The sequence below is a fragment of the Oryctolagus cuniculus genome, chromosome 1 (genome assembly GCF_051225735.1).
Source record: "Oryctolagus cuniculus isolate XC-2025 breed Fujian yellow rabbit chromosome 1, ASM5122573v1, whole genome shotgun sequence".
NCBI lineage: Eukaryota > Metazoa > Chordata > Mammalia > Lagomorpha > Leporidae > Oryctolagus > Oryctolagus cuniculus.
The window spans coordinates 236459007-236473406 of NC_142867.1; the positions used below are offsets into that span (position 1 = coordinate 236459007).

Consider the following 14400-nt stretch of genomic DNA (forward strand, 5'->3'; position numbering starts at 1 on the left):
GGAGGTGGGGCCTGGGCCAGGCTGGGGCTGGGAGGTGGGGCTGGAGGCGGGGCCTGGGCCAGGCTGGGGCTGGGAGGCGGGGCCTGGGCCAGGCAGCAATGGCACCTTGCGCTCCTCTGGAGGTGTCACAGCCCAGTGCCCCGAGAACAGAGCAAGCCAGCCGTGAGAGTGCCCACTCTGGCCACCCTGGCAGGGAAACCCACAGCGCGGCCTCAGCAGGGCGTGTGGTTATCCAACTGGCAGACGTGGCCGGCGTCCTCGTGTCGGCATTTAGCGTCATTTAACTTCGCTAAGTCGTAAGCCCTGGTATCTCTCTAGGTGCCGGGGTGAGGCTGGGGTCCCCACGCTGTGGGCCTCTCTGCTGGCCCCCTAGGGGTGTTTTAGTGAGCAGACTCTGAGGGGTCGGCCCTGGGGGGACACGAGGAAGGCACAGAGCCCTCGGGGGCAGGGAGGAAGCTCCTGGGGACCAGTACCTGAGCAGGTGGGGGGCAGGGCCCCAGGGGGTCACGCTCCCCGGCAGCAAGGAGGGGGCTTCTCTGTGGGTGCCGGGCAGGCACACGGCCCGCCTCAGCAGGTCTGTTTGGGTAGAAATGTGGGAAGGAAATCTGGCAGGGTGAAGATGCCCCCTGGGTGTCCCGTGTCCGCGTGCCTGGTTCGAGTCCCAGCTCCCCGCTTCCAGTCCGGGCTCCTGCTGGTGCTCACCCTGGGGGGCCTCAGTGACCGCCCAAGTGCTTGGGCCCCTGCCACCCACACGAGACACCCAGGTGGAGCCTCAGCTGGGCCCAGCCCCGGCGCATTGCAGGGAATGAGCCGGCGCGTGCGTGAGCTCCTCACCTCTCTGCCTTTCAAGTAAAACGGAGCACGGAGAGGGGGCGTCTCCTCACAGACTCTGTCTCGTTCCAGGGACCCCTGGGCAAGCCAGGCCTCCCGGGAATGCCAGGCGCCGACGGACCCCCGGTGAGTCGCCCTGAGCAGCCCCTGTCCCCCGGGGACGCTGGTGAGGCCCGTGTGGTCTTGAGCCCACTCATCAGTAATCGCGGCATGTGGCGATTGCCCGACGGCTTTGTTGGCAGCCCCCCGCCTTGCATTCTGGGCTAGGAGGAGGCGGGGCCTGGCCCCAGCCATGGGGGGATCTCCCGTGCTGGGGGCGCCGTGTGTTTGTTTAGTGTCGGCGCTGAGCGAGCGCGTGTGCCGTGTGCATTGTGCGTGCCCAGCTCGGAGCCAGATCTGTCGCCTCCTGGACGTGGCGGGCTGGCCACGGGCCGTCTGTGGCCCCGCTGCGGAAGGGAGAGACGGGCAGCGCGCACGCACGTGGGGGCTTATCTGCACCACTGCACGCTCTGTCCGTCGCTGCTGGGATTTGCAGGAACAACCAGCGGATGCCGAAAGTGGGCTGAGTGGAAAAGGAGATTGGCTGCGTTAATTATTGAAGCCGGCGTGCTTTACGGCTTTAATAAGCCATTAAACACTCAACAAGGATGTCCAGCCTGCTGACGGCTCCTTGGCGAGCGTTACCGAGCGGCTCCGCCTGCCCCGAGCCCGGGATGCCGCGGATCCGCCCTCGCGGTCTGTGGCCCCGCGTGCACGCCGGCCCGGCCACGGGGATCCGGCGACTTGGAGACGGGTCTTCTCCTTTGTGGCCTCCATTCTGCTGTGTCGGCTGCTTTTTCTAACATGAAGGTCACACGGCCTAGAATTGGGAGAAGCGAGAACACCAGGGCCGCGCAGCCAGCGGTGCCCTCACCTCCCCGCCCTGGCTCTGTCACCTCCCGGAAAGGCCGCGTCTGTGCGGCGTGGGCTGCGGGCGTGGTGGGGACGGCCAGCCCCCGGCCCTGGGGGGGGAGGGGCCTATTTCGAATGCCCCAGTTTGTGCCCGGCTCCACCCCCGCCGCCACAGTCACTCCTGTGCAGACGGTTGGAGACGGGCCTGAAGCAGTGTGGCCTCAGCGTGCGTGGTGGCCATGGTGAGGGCAGACCCGCCTTGCGCTGGCCTGGGCGCTGTGGCGGCTGTGATGTCCACGCAGCGGCCCCGTGGGCCCATGGTGCCGGTCCCCTGCTATCTGCAGCGCGTACCTGGGAAAGCCACAGGTGGCGCAGTCAGCTGACCTCCCCTGGTGACTGGGGTGAGCCCCCATGGAGCCTGCCCCCCCACCGGCCACCCACTGCAGCAGACGAGGTCCCGGGGCCACCCGGCTCTCCCCGCGGGTCTGCACCCCGGCCCTGCCTGGCTTTCCGTCACACGGGCGGTTTGCACAGCCTCGCACCAGGCGTGCAACTGACAAGCGTGATCCCATGAAACCCAGTGTCCAGTGTGTCCAGAGCTGGGACCGCCCCCCACCAGGCCATCCTCCAGGGGCCTGGCTGCCTCTCAGCAGCTCCCTGGTCGTGACTCGTTTCCCACACGGCAACCTCCTACCGTTCGCCTCCCGTATCGCTGGCTCGCGGGCCTTGTTCTCAGGCCCCAGCCCGGTGCCCGGCCTGGGCTGGACGGAGGAGGCTGCATTCCCGAGGGCGGGATCGGTCCAGGCCCAGGGGAGGGGCGGAGTCCAGAGAGCCAGGTGCTTCCGCAGCCTCCCTGCGCAGCTCCCTGGGGAGCGCTGGAGACAGCTGTGCGAGTCCAGGGGACACCCTGGGACCCCCAGCCCTGGCCCCGCGCTGGCCTTGCCTGTCCCCAGGACAGTGACGGTCAGGGCTCCCGCGTTGTGCAGATGGCGCCGGGGCCGCAGGTCCAGGAGCCGGGAGTCTGATCCTGGCTCCCAGAGCACTGGACTGTGTGCGAATCCCCACGTTGTCCCTGTCCCCTCTCGCACTGTGCCCTGGGGACTCCTGAGCCCTGCCCGAGGCGGGAGGGGCCTGCCGGGGCCATCCTCACCCACTCCCCCCGGGGCCTGCCGGGGCCATCCCCACCTGCTCCCCCCAGGGCCTTCTGGGGCCATCCCCACCTGTTCCCCCTGGCGTCCGTGCTGACTGAGCCGGGGCTGCCGGGGCCGGGCTGTGCGTCCCCTGCCCGTCTTGCAGACGGCACGGCCGAGGCGCTGGGGTTTGAGTCACTCGAGGCCCTGGACGTGCAGCACCCCCGTTTTCCCGAGGCTGGGGCCGGGAGCCGAGAGGGCGGGGCAGCTGCTTGCTAACAGGGGCTTTTCTTCTGTACAGGGGCACCCCGGCAAGGAAGGCCCCCCCGGCGAGAAGGGCGGTCAGGTGAGTGCTCGCCCCTGGGCTGGGCCGGGGCCCCAGGCGGCTCTGCCCTTCCTCGGCGTCTCTGCCGATGACACCCAGTCCGGCCGGGCAGGGACCTTCCCCCGGCAGCCGGCTGCCCCCTACCCCTGCCAGCAAGGTGCCCCATGTGGGTCCGTGCGACCCCACCTGATCCATGGGTGACCACATGTGACCGTGTCACCACAGCAGGCCTGGGCCAAAGAAGGAGACGCGAGCAGGTGGCGCCGTAGCAGTGGGGGGTGGGCTTGGGGAGAGCCTGGCGGCAGCCCAGGTGTCAGGCTGGTGGTCTTGCCACAGACGCCTGTGTGCTGGCACCGCAAGGAGCCCCGACTTCTGCCCCTCGGGGCCAGCTGGTTCAGAGTGCACCAGGGCACTCCCCACGGCGGAGCTGGCCGGAGGGACATAGGGACAGGAAGCTGCCACTCGGACCGAGGTGGCCGCGAGCCAGCAGCCTGGGGTCTGACGCTCGGGTCCGGCCTCCCGAGCCCCGGGCATGGAGGGGCCAGCTCTGGACTTCACGCATCCGCAGGGCACCTCAGGGGACTTGCCCAGGCCTGCAGGGCAGCACCTGCCGGGCTGTCCCTAAGACCCTGGAGCAGAACCGTCCCCTCGCGCTCTGTTCAGTGTAGGAGACTCCGCCCCCAGCAGGTTGGTCACTCAAGCCCCGCCCAGCAGGCCCCAGCTATGGCAGGCTCCTCCCTCCAGCAGCCCTGTGGCCATGGAGGCTCCACTACCCAGCCCCAGGGACGTGCCGTTCTCAAACCAGGCCGGAGTTCCCAGGGGCTCGGGCAGACCTGTGCGCAGCACTGTGCCCCGTCCTCTCCCAGCCGGCTGGGGCAGTGCCGAGGGCCAGCCTGGCCGTGGCAGGCCCACGATAGGCTGGGGGTGTGTCTTTTCGGGGGCACCAAGCCTGCTCCTCCCACCCCTCTGACCCTGGTCTGCTTTTAAACCTGGAGCGGGACACGGTGGTGCCGTGGGTCTCGGGTGGCCTCTGCCACCTCCCAGAGCCGCCTTCACGGTGGCGTGGCCACAGTGTCCCCCACCCAGAACCTCTTCTGGGGGTCTGGTCTGGGGTTTGCGTGCTCTTAGCTCGGGGGGAGACACAGGCTGGTGGACACAGACGGTCCCTGTGCTGCAGGGACCCAGGGTGGTCTGGGGTCACCAGCAGTCCCTGCAGTGGTCTTTTTCTTTGATTGTAGGGTCCGCCAGGCCCCCAGGGGCCCATCGGCTACCCAGGCCCTCGCGGAGTGAAGGTGAGAGGGGCTTTGGCCGCTCCTGGCCATCCTAGAGGTCAGGCCTGGCTCAGTGGTCCCGGCCCAGTGGGCTTGGGCTGCTCTGGGAACTGTGGGGCCACCCCTCCCTCCAGCCTGCGCTGCAGGAGCCCGATTCCCAGGTGTGGGGGTGCAGCACCAGCCCTGGGGTGAGGGCGTGGGCGTGGGCTGTCCCAGCCAGGGGCCAGCGGGGCGTCTGTCAGGGCAGGAGAGCGTCCTCTGCCTCCTGTTCCTGCCGCTGCTCCCCGGCCCCTGTGCAGGGGGAGCTCGGAGCGTTCCTGCCCAGCCGCTTCCACGGTTCCAAGGGCACGCAGGCGCCTGTGGCCGCCGTGGCTGGTGCTGTGGGTGGACCGTCTGTGGCAGGTTCCTGCCGGGGTTGGGGTGGAGGAGGCTGCTGGACGCGGCCCACGCGAGCTCCAGACCCAGGGCAGCACTGACTGTGCTGGCGTTGAGCTGAGCCCTGCTCCAGACAGTGCTGCTGCCTCTGTGTCCGGGGGAGCCCCTAGGAGGGCACGGGGCCGCCTCTCATTTCTCAGTGTCTCAAAGCCCCAGGATTCCCCGTCCGCGAGAGGGCCCGTGGGTGTCACAGCCTGCACGGGGATCCTGGGCGGTGCGCAGAGCACTGGTGCCACCTGCCTCCACCTCGCCCGGCCGGCTGCGGTGTGGAAGCGGGCGCCGCCTCTCCTTCCGTGGGTGCTGTGCGCCGCCTCCCGCCGGGCCACGCCTCCTGCCTCGGCTCTGTTTCTCCCCGTGTGGCTCAGCGCCCCCCCTCCCCAGGTTCTTTCTGCGGCTGTAGCCTGCATCCCCGCTGGGGTAGCACCTGCAGTGTTGGCCCACATAGATCTGATGCCCCCAGGGACGGTGGGCCACAGCCATCTGAGACCCGGCCCAGTTCTGGCCACTCCAGGGGGCCCCCACCCCACCCACTGGCCACCTCTGCACGGCAGGCCCGGGACCCAGGTGTCAGGGGCGTCTTCTGGGAGTGGCAGTGGCCCAGGTGCTGAGCAGGTGCGATGGCCAACAGGAGCGCCCCGGGGATCGGGGTCCTGGGGTCCCTGCAAACCTGGCCCGAGACCGTGCAGTCCGGGCTGGCAGAGTCCAGGTGCTTCTGGGTCAGGTTTGCTGACCCTGGGGGTGGAGGCAGAGGCCAGAGGGGGCGGCCAGGCAGCCCCAGCTAAGTCCAGCTCTGCAGAGTGAACCTCAGAACTGTGGAGTCTGGAAAGTTCTGGCCGCAGGAGGGTGGGCGGCCGGCAGCCCCCAGCCCTGGAGGGAGGGGGCTCCGTGGGAAGCAGACTCTGGGGCCCCGTGGGCAGGGGGCCAGCCCAGCCTCTGGAGCCGGCAGCCACTGTTCGTAGCTGAGTCTCGCCCGTCGGAGGTCTGAGGCTGAGGGGCGTCACCGTGGAGCAAGGCCGGGTCCCCCTTCCCCGATGGCACCTCCACCACCGGCCAAGGTATCGGTGCAGGGAGCGTCTCACAGCGGGCAGCTCGCTGGTCTTGAAGCTCTGGGTCAGGAGCGAGAGGAGATTTTGCCCTGAGCTGATGGTGGCCGCGTGATGGTTGTTGTGATTAATTAACCGTGTTTAGTGGGGCGGGCGTTTGGCGTAGTGCTTGGGACGCCCAAATCCTGCACCGAGTGCCTGCCTGGGTTGCGGTCACAGCCCCAGCCCCCTGCCACGGCACACGCTGGGAGGCAGGTGACGGCTCAAGTGCCTGCGTCCCTGCCACCCCCGTGGGCGACCAGGATGGAGCTCCTGGCTCCTGGCTTCAGCCTCGCTCGGCTGTCCCAGGCTTTCGGGGAGTGAGTCTGTGTCTCTGCCTGTCAGATGAGGAAATAGGTAAAACCACACCGAGTGCCGTGCTAGGGATAACGTAGACCTGAAACAGTTGGCCAGTGCATCGTGTCCGTGTACCAGGGGGCTCCCGGGGGGTTGTCACCCTGCTCCTCGGATGGGGAAGCCTAGGACGCTGGGGGGGGGGGCTGGCTGGGAGCTGAGTCCATCTTTCCCTCCCCAGGGCCCAGTCCTGCTTCCTCTCCGAACCTCTGAGGGATGAGGGGTGGAGAAGTTTCTAGAAGAGGGAGGGGCGTTGGTCTGGGGAATGGGGGCCGAGGGAAGGAGGACCCAGGCTCTCTTGGGGTGAAGTTGGGGGCGTAACTTGGAGGTAGACGTCAGTGGGGAGCAACCCAGGAATCGTGGGCTTTCTGGGTCTCACATGGGCATGGGCAGGGTCAGGCTGTGGACGGGAGACACTACAGAGCCCCTCATGGGAGTGTTGGGCCTGGGGGCGGGGCCTGAGCCGTCCTGCGTCTGGAGGCTGGGCTAGGGCTCGGCCGGTGACCGCCCGTCTTCCTCTGCCTGTGCAGGGAGCGGACGGCATCCGAGGCCTGAAGGGCACCAAGGGCGAGAAGGTGAGTGTCTGTCCTCCGGCTGCGGCCCCTGGACGGCAGGGGCTTCGGGGGGCGGGGGCAGCTGGGGCGGGGGTCTCCTTTGTGCGCCTTGGGAGCCGATGTCTCCCATGGGCCCAGGGCAGCGTGGGCAGCCTCTTCTGGTAGGGCCAGGTGGGCCTGGGGCTCGTGCCTCTGTCCAGGGAAGGCCCCGGCCCAGCCAAGACGCCATCCGCGGGGGCTGGCGCCCACCTCTCCCTGGTGGGGAGCTGGCAAAGGGGCCGTTTTGCACCCAAGCCTGGCCAGGAAGGGGGGCGGTGGGGTGCTGCTCTGTGTGCTGTGAGCCCCAGAGTTAATGACAGCAGGGCTCACAGGGACCCTGCCCAGGGCCCGAGGGGGGACCCTGGGGCTGACCGGGGTCAGCTGTGGAAGCCAGGGTGGGGGTGGGGGGGTCTCTCCTGGGACTGAAGCCCCTGCGTGTTCCTGTTCAGGGTGAAGACGGCTTCCCTGGCTTCAAGGGTGACATGGGCATCAAGGGTGACCGGGTGAGTATCTCGGCTCCTGGACCCGCGGGTTCGCTTCCCAAGTGGCTGCGGCAGCCACGGCTGAGCCAGGCAAAGCCAGGAGCCCGGAGTGCTGCTGCTGGCCCAGGTGCGCCACCAGGCGCCCCTACAGCCTGCTGCAGTGCGGTGCCGGTCCCAGGCCAGTGTTTAAATGAACCAGAGGGAGCCAGTGCCTGCAGGCAGCTGAGGGCTGTGTGATGGCGAGGACCCCGGGGACGTCTCTGGGCAGTGTGGAGCAGCCGGGGCGGCCACTGCCGGCATGCGGTCTCGGAGGTCCCCCGACGGCTTCAGACGTCGTGAGGGCCCGGGCAGGAGAGCTTGGGAGGCCAGCGGGCCCCGCGGTGGCGGTAGCGCTGTGTCGCTTGGCCGGCCATCTGTTGGCCAATGCAAGGCATCGTCCGCCTCTCTCATCGTCCCCCTGAAGAGCAGGGTCTGCAGGAGTCTTTCCAGAATGTTCCAGGACAGGAGAGCCCCACGCTGTCCACATTTTGTCCCAACCTGGCAGGCAAGAGGCCGGGGCAGTCAGCACCCGGAGCAGGAGACGCTGGGCGTGAGGGTTTGCCTCTCGGTCTTGCCCCCGCAGGCAGCTGCTAGTGACGTCGTTCTAGAACGTTCTTCAGGGTGGAGAGGGCCCCTGTGACTGACGGGTCACCCTCCCTGGGGAAGGCTCAGCCCACTCCCGGGCCCCTCACGGGGCACAGCCTCAGATGACACGGCCGGGAGGACGATGCCCTCCTCGTGTGTGGGTGCCATGCGATGGGGGCCCGAGGACCCGGGCAGCGAGGGACCCCGAGGGCACAGCCCAGCACTGGGCTCTCGTGGGCGCCCGGCGACTTCGTGAGGGGTCCTGGCACTGGGCGGGGGCTTCTCCCCGGAACGCAGTCCCCGGCAGACGTCCGGGAGAGACCCCCACTCTGTCCGTGCCCTGCCCAGCTCGGCTGCCGCTCGCTCGCCTGCTTGACAGCAGCTCCTGGAAACCCAGTCAGGGGCCAGCGGGGGCCGTGGGTGCTGCCCTGGGGCCTGGGGGGACCAATGAGGCAGCAAGGAAGCCCCTCTGTGTCGGGGTCTCCGGCCGCCCCGCCCTGGGGCCCCGCCCACTTTCCTTCCTCCCGGCGTCCCGGGCTGCTGGGAGGCACCGTTCCCAGCCACGGTTACTGCCACGGTTGTCTTGGGAGGCTCCCGGCTCAGAGGGGCCACGGGAGGCGGGTGTGCTGGGCGGAGCCCATGGGTGGCTTTTGGGGACTCTGAGTGGGGCTGTGGGCGAGTCCTCCCCGGGGGCCTGGGGACAGTGGGCGTCCCCCTCACCCGCTTTTCTCTCCCTTGCAGGGCGAGGTCGGCCCACCCGGTCCCAGGGGCGAAGATGGCCCCGAGGGCCCCAAGGGCCGTGGTGGTCCCAACGGTGATCCCGGGCCTCTGGGGCCCACCGGGGAGAAGGTTGGTGCAGCTCCCGGGGCGGGGGGCTCCTGAGCGGCTCCTCCGTCCGTCCCCAGCCAGGCCGCTGGCTGCCCCTGCGGGGGTGCGTGTCCTGATCGGGTCTTTGCTCTCGCCCTGCGTCTGGACCTCCGAGTTCCCTGTGCCACACTGGGGGTGGTCACGGTGTCCCTCGCCGCGGCCATGGTCAGGCCTGGCCCTTGTCCTTGGCCCTGGCAGGAACAGGCAGGGAGGCTGGCCCAGGCTTCCCGCCTGTCTTGCCCACCCAGTGGCTGGGCCCCGGCACGGAGTCAGGGCCATCCCAGGAGGTAGAAGATCGGTGTCCCTGCCTTGGCTTCCGGCAGCGTCTGCTCCAGGCTGGGGCGGGCTCTTTCCGTGGACGGCTGGGCCCCGTCGGCCCTGCGGCCTGTGCACACCCCTGCCGGAGCACCCGAACCCCTCTGCGCGAGGCCACGGGGCGGCCACGGCATGTGCACTTCCAACACTCGTGTCTTCTGTCCCCCAGGGGAAACTCGGCGTCCCCGGATTGCCAGGGTACCCAGGACGACAGGGGCCAAAGGTAACTCGTAGCTGGGTCAGGCCCGGCCCAGCCACGCCCGAGGTCCTACTTTGGGTGACGGGGGCGGGGCCGCTGGCTCCTCACTGGCCCCTCACTTCTCCCAAGTGGGCGGGTGGGCCTGAGCACAAAGCCACCGAAGCTGCAGGCAGCGCGGACGCCCGGCGTCCTGCTGGTGGCCTTGTGCCTGGTGCCCGCACCCAGAACCGTGATGCCGAATCCTCTCCGGGATTTGCCCCCAAGCCGGGCGTAGGCACACACGCCCAGGCCGGGGGGAGGCGCTCGGCTACAGAGCAGGAGTGTGCCCCGAATGCCTCAGGGGCACGTGGGACGTGGCTCTGATGTGGCTGTGGCCGTGGCCTGGTGCACCCGAGTGCTGGCGGAAGAGGGGCGTTGGGCGAGCTGGGGGCGGGGGAGAAATTCCGTTCTGGCGGCTCCTCGAAGGGGCGGGCAGGGTGCTGAAGCCGGGAGTGCATCCTGGGGCGCTGTTCCCCTCCCACGGTGACCCCGTGTCTCAGCCGAGTTGTCGCCTGCACCCCACGCTTCCTCCGTCCTGTCTCCTGCCCGGATGGGCAGGTGGGCCGACGCGTGGGCCGCCTCTGCTCCGGCCCTTTGAGGAGTAGCAGGGCCTGGAAGCTTGTGGACGCTGAGCCCGGGGAGCAGAGAGAGTGGAGGACAGCGGGCAGCACGTGCGTCCCGGGCGGCCTTGGCCGGCGTCTCCGGAGACGTCTCCGGTGCTGGGGGTTCGTGTTTCGCCCGCGTGCACCGCGTGGGTTTCTGATTGAACAGCCGTGAGCTGCCGCGCTCGGCGCACGTTCGCACTCGGCCTTGGCACCCTGCCAGGCCTCATTTGGCGGCGTGTGGGGAGATAACAAAACACCGGGTGACGCAGGTGCCGGAACGGAGCCTCCCAGCTCGGCCCGGCTGAGCTCAGTGTGGACGCCCCCTCCTCCCAAACCCCAGCTGGCGCTGGTCTGGTCGGCCCGGGCGTGTGGGAGGCGGGTGGGGAAGCCGGGCGGGGAGCGTGGTTAGGATCTGGGTTTTACACGTGGCCTCTGGGATGCTCGGGTGTTCATGGGGTAGGGAGTGACGGGCAGGGCTGTGGGCGGGTGTTGGGTAGGCAGTGGGGGGAGTAGTGATGTGGGGGGATGGGTGTTCAGTAAGGGGGCAGGTGGTGGGGAGGCGGGCGGGTGGGTGGGCAGGTGTTAGGAGGGGCGTGGTTGTGGGTGGGTGGGCGGGGCAGGTGTGGGGGAGATGAGTAGGTGGGTGGCTGGGTGGGTAGGTGGGTGATGGGGAGCTGGGTGGGTGGAGCCTGGTCGGAGGCCGTGACCCGCACTGGCCACGTAGCCCCGCCCCGTGGCCCCTGTCCCTGACTCTGACTCTGTTTCTTTCAGGGCTCCATCGGATTCCCCGGCTTCCCTGGTGCCAACGGCGAGAAGGGCGGCAGGGTGAGCACGGGACGGGGGGCTCTGGGCGGGGCTTCTGCTGCTGTGGGCGCGTGGCGGGCTGGTTCGCACGCCGTGGCCCGTCTGTCTCTTTCCCATTTTGCTGCCCGAATGGCTTTCCAGACGCCGGATTGTAAGTGCGCGGCCGTCAGCCCGAGTGCTGTGCTCATCCCGGAGCCTGGGCGGAGGGGAGGGGCGGACCCTGGTGGGGGGAGCCCAGGGCCGGTGCTGCCCGTCTGAGAGCGTGGGGGTGGGGCGGAGTCTTCTCTCCTCTGAGAGCGTGGGGGTGGGGCGGAGTCTTCTCTCCCCACCCCAGACACCTGCATGCAGGTGTGGGGGAGGCGGGGGCAGAATTCTCTGCCTTTCGCTTTGAATGCTCCACACCCACCTCCCCCGTGCAGACTGAAGTGGCGTCACCCCTGGGGGTAGCACGTGGCCGTGGCCATAAGTGCAGGTGTTTGGGGCCAAGCAGGGGCGACTGAGTCTTGCTCTCCCCGCCGCTGGCCCCGGCCTGGTCGGCAGGCACACACCTGAGTGAGCCTGGTCAGGCCCAGGAGCCACGGTCGTGTTGGACCTTGGGCTGAGCTGGCCGTGTCCACGGGACACGGGGTACAGAGGCCACCTGCAGGGCAGCAGCAGCCGAGCAAGCCTGGGGAGGACCTGCCCCCGCTGGCCTTGCTGGCCTGCAGGTGCAGAGAGGGCTGGGGGCCGTGACCGGCCGAGCAGAGTGGCCGGGTTCCTCGGAGGGCGGGGAGAAGGGCCTCGCGTTGGCCGAGATCGCGTTTGCAAACAGGACTCGGGTGCTGGAGGGGGGCCGCATGGACCCTGGGGCCATGCACTCTCTGTCTGTCTGTCCGTCTGCCTGTCCTTCTCCCAGACACTGTGCGTTTGGGAAAAGTCCGTCCTCTGAAACTCTCGGGTGCACTGGTGAGGAGCGGCCTAGGGTCTTGTGAGTGTGGGGAGCCGGCGGGCCGGACGCAGCCCGGGGCCAGATGGGGTTGCAGCCCGGCTCTGTCTTGCCCCCTGCCCGGGCTCTGGTGCTTGGTCTCGGGCACAGCTCTCTGGATGGCAGCTGAGGCCGCTCGGGCGGCAAGGTTAACACCATGATGGGACCCCGACCCTGGCTTAGGTGCAGGCGGGGGTCGGAAAACCAGGCAGGCGTGGCTCAGCCTCAGGGAGAGGAAGTAACCATGGTGGGCACGGGGTCCACACTGGGGGGGGTCGTTCTGCCCACGTTTACATGGAACCGAGGGGTGTGGCCCCACGGTGCCGGCGCCGGGCCGGAGCGTGTCCTCGCAGTGCTGGGCGGGCTGGGCGCTGTGAGTGGCATCCGTAATGCGCTCAGAACCGGAGACTGGAAGCTGCGCCGATCCTGGCGGCCTCGGGGCGAGAGCCAAGGAGAGCCCTGCCGCGGGGCCCCTCATGGGGTAGGGCCAGGCTGGGCTCTCTCATCGGAGCTGTGGTGGGCTGCACCCTCCCGTGGCCATCTCTTGGCTTCCGGAAGAGCAGGTGCGGTGCACCTGCCACCTGGGTTTGGAAAGCGGCAGAGCCAGGGCCGCCCTGGGGGCCTCAGTTCCGGGAGGTGGGCGCGTGGCTCCCGCCGCCGAGCCTGCTGAAAACTTAATGGCCGATGTTCTCCACGGTGGCCCAAGTCAATTATGTATGAAACGAGTTCCCGTTCTCTTTCCTTGCAATCATGATCTCCCCCGCCCAGAGGGAGGGAGAGAGAGAGAGCGGGCGCGAGCGAGCAGGGGAGGGAGCTGGGGGCAGCTGACAGCGGCAGGAAACATCCCAGCCCGCTGGAGGGAAGTAGGTTCTACTCCTGTGCAGGGTGCAGGGTGCAGGGTGCAGGGTGCGGGGCCTGGAAAAAGCTCCCGTGAGAGTCCAGATGACGGGGGAGACCCGGGGGGCCACACCCCTCCTAGCCTCGCTCCCCGTCCCCCGAGATGGGGGCAGCCACCTGGGCATGGCCGGGCCAGAGGCACTGACCACCCCCTGCTCTGATTCTCCAGGGGACACCTGGGAAGCCTGGACCGCGAGGACAGCGAGGCCCGACGGTAACCGCCCCGGGGCCTGAGTGCCACCATGACCAGGGAGCGGGAGGGCGGGCCCGGGGCGTCCGAGGGTTTGACTGACCTGCTTCTGTCTGTCCAGGGTCCCCGGGGTGAAAGAGGCCCGCGAGGCATCACCGGGAAGCCCGGCCCCAAGGTACGAGCAGAGTGGCTGTGGACACGTGGCGCGCCCGTGGCCGGCCCGTGGCTGCCGCCTTAGAGAAGGAGAGAGGCGGACGTCTCGCGGGCGCGTCACAGGCTCAGTGATCAGCTGGAGGGAGCAGGGCCAGGGCAACACTCGTAGGTCCTGGCCCCTCCCCGTGGGACCCCAGCGGCCCCGTGCAGACTCCCCGTGCTGGGGCGGGGAGGGGGCTTCTGCCCTGGGAAAGCTGCGGAGGGGCTGTGGCTGGTGCTGACCCTCTTCTCCCTGCTGTCGTGAGGCCGTGCCCCGAGCTGCAGGGCTGTGCCTGTCCCACCCTGGACTCCTAGTGAGATGCGCTCAGATGGGCCTTCCTGCGGCTGGGCCCTATCTGTGGGACCTCCTGAAGCCCGTGGTGGGAATGCCGCCGTCCGTCACTCTCTGTGGGCGGGCAGGTGTCGGGGACCACTGGGCAGTGCTGAGTCGTGGTCCGAGGGCCAAGACTGAGGGCCAGGACCCCAGAAGGCACAGGGGTAGCAACAGGGCGGTCGCTATGACAATGCCGGTGGCCAGGGTCTGCATCCCGATCACGGCGGCCACAGGCTCCTCCCTCTCTCCCCAGGGCACCTCTGGAGGCGACGGCCCAGCCGGGCCCCCCGGCGAGCGGGTAAGGATCTCCAGCCCAGGCCGGGGGTGCCCCCGAGGTCCTCTGCGTGTGACACCCTGGGGTGGGCCGGGGAGCAGGGGGCATGCGTGGGCCCCACTGTGGGAGGGGGTTTCCTAAGATCCCCACAGGGGCATCTTCTGCCCCCTCCACCACCCCTGGTCTTGGGGCTTTGGATGGGGGCTGAGACTGTGGGGAGCTGGGGCCGGTCCCCCAAGCACCCCGACTCGGGCTCCTGCTGCTTCCCCCATGAGGGTGGGGCGGATGCAGCTGTGGGGAGCGGCTGGGCACCCCCACCCCAGGAGGGAGCTTCTGTCCTGAGGCAGCATCTTCTGTCCCCAGGGACCCAACGGACCCCAAGGACCCACAGGGTTCCCCGGGCCAAAGGGCCCCCCGGTGAGTGGCTTCCTCCATGTTGGGGCTCCCTGGGCACCTGTGTCCCCTCTGTCCTCCTCTGCAGCCCCTACATGGCCCTCTCAGCAGCAGGGAGAGGGGAGGCCGCGGTCAGGGCCTGGCTGGGTCAGCAGAGAGGACCCCCACCCCATTGCTGGCGAGCGCCACCAGCGGTCGCCGACCTTGGCCAGCTGTGTGCCGTGTGGGCGTCCCTGGGGGCTGTACAAGACAAACCACACTAGAAGCGCCTGGACGGTCATCTCCGTGGCCCTTGTCAGTGGTCCCTGT

The 14400-nt window shown here is 69.0% G+C and overlaps 1 protein-coding gene across 2 annotated transcripts in view; it reads left to right on the top strand.

Moving 5' to 3' along the window:
* The window catches only part of COL5A1 (collagen type V alpha 1 chain), a 102733-nt gene that overhangs the window by 56846 nt on the left and 31487 nt on the right, over nucleotides 1-14400 (top strand). For both annotated transcript variants that reach the window (XM_070066680.2, XM_070066679.2), the window contains exons 25-36: nucleotides 904-957; nucleotides 3154-3198; nucleotides 4416-4469; nucleotides 6850-6894; nucleotides 7362-7415; nucleotides 8760-8867; nucleotides 9370-9423; nucleotides 10815-10868; nucleotides 12878-12922; nucleotides 13020-13073; nucleotides 13678-13722; nucleotides 14062-14115. In XM_070066680.2, the coding sequence (XP_069922781.1) occupies nucleotides 904-957; nucleotides 3154-3198; nucleotides 4416-4469; nucleotides 6850-6894; nucleotides 7362-7415; nucleotides 8760-8867; nucleotides 9370-9423; nucleotides 10815-10868; nucleotides 12878-12922; nucleotides 13020-13073; nucleotides 13678-13722; nucleotides 14062-14115 (666 nt within the window). The remainder of the gene's footprint in view (nucleotides 1-903; nucleotides 958-3153; nucleotides 3199-4415; nucleotides 4470-6849; nucleotides 6895-7361; nucleotides 7416-8759; nucleotides 8868-9369; nucleotides 9424-10814; nucleotides 10869-12877; nucleotides 12923-13019; nucleotides 13074-13677; nucleotides 13723-14061; nucleotides 14116-14400) is intronic.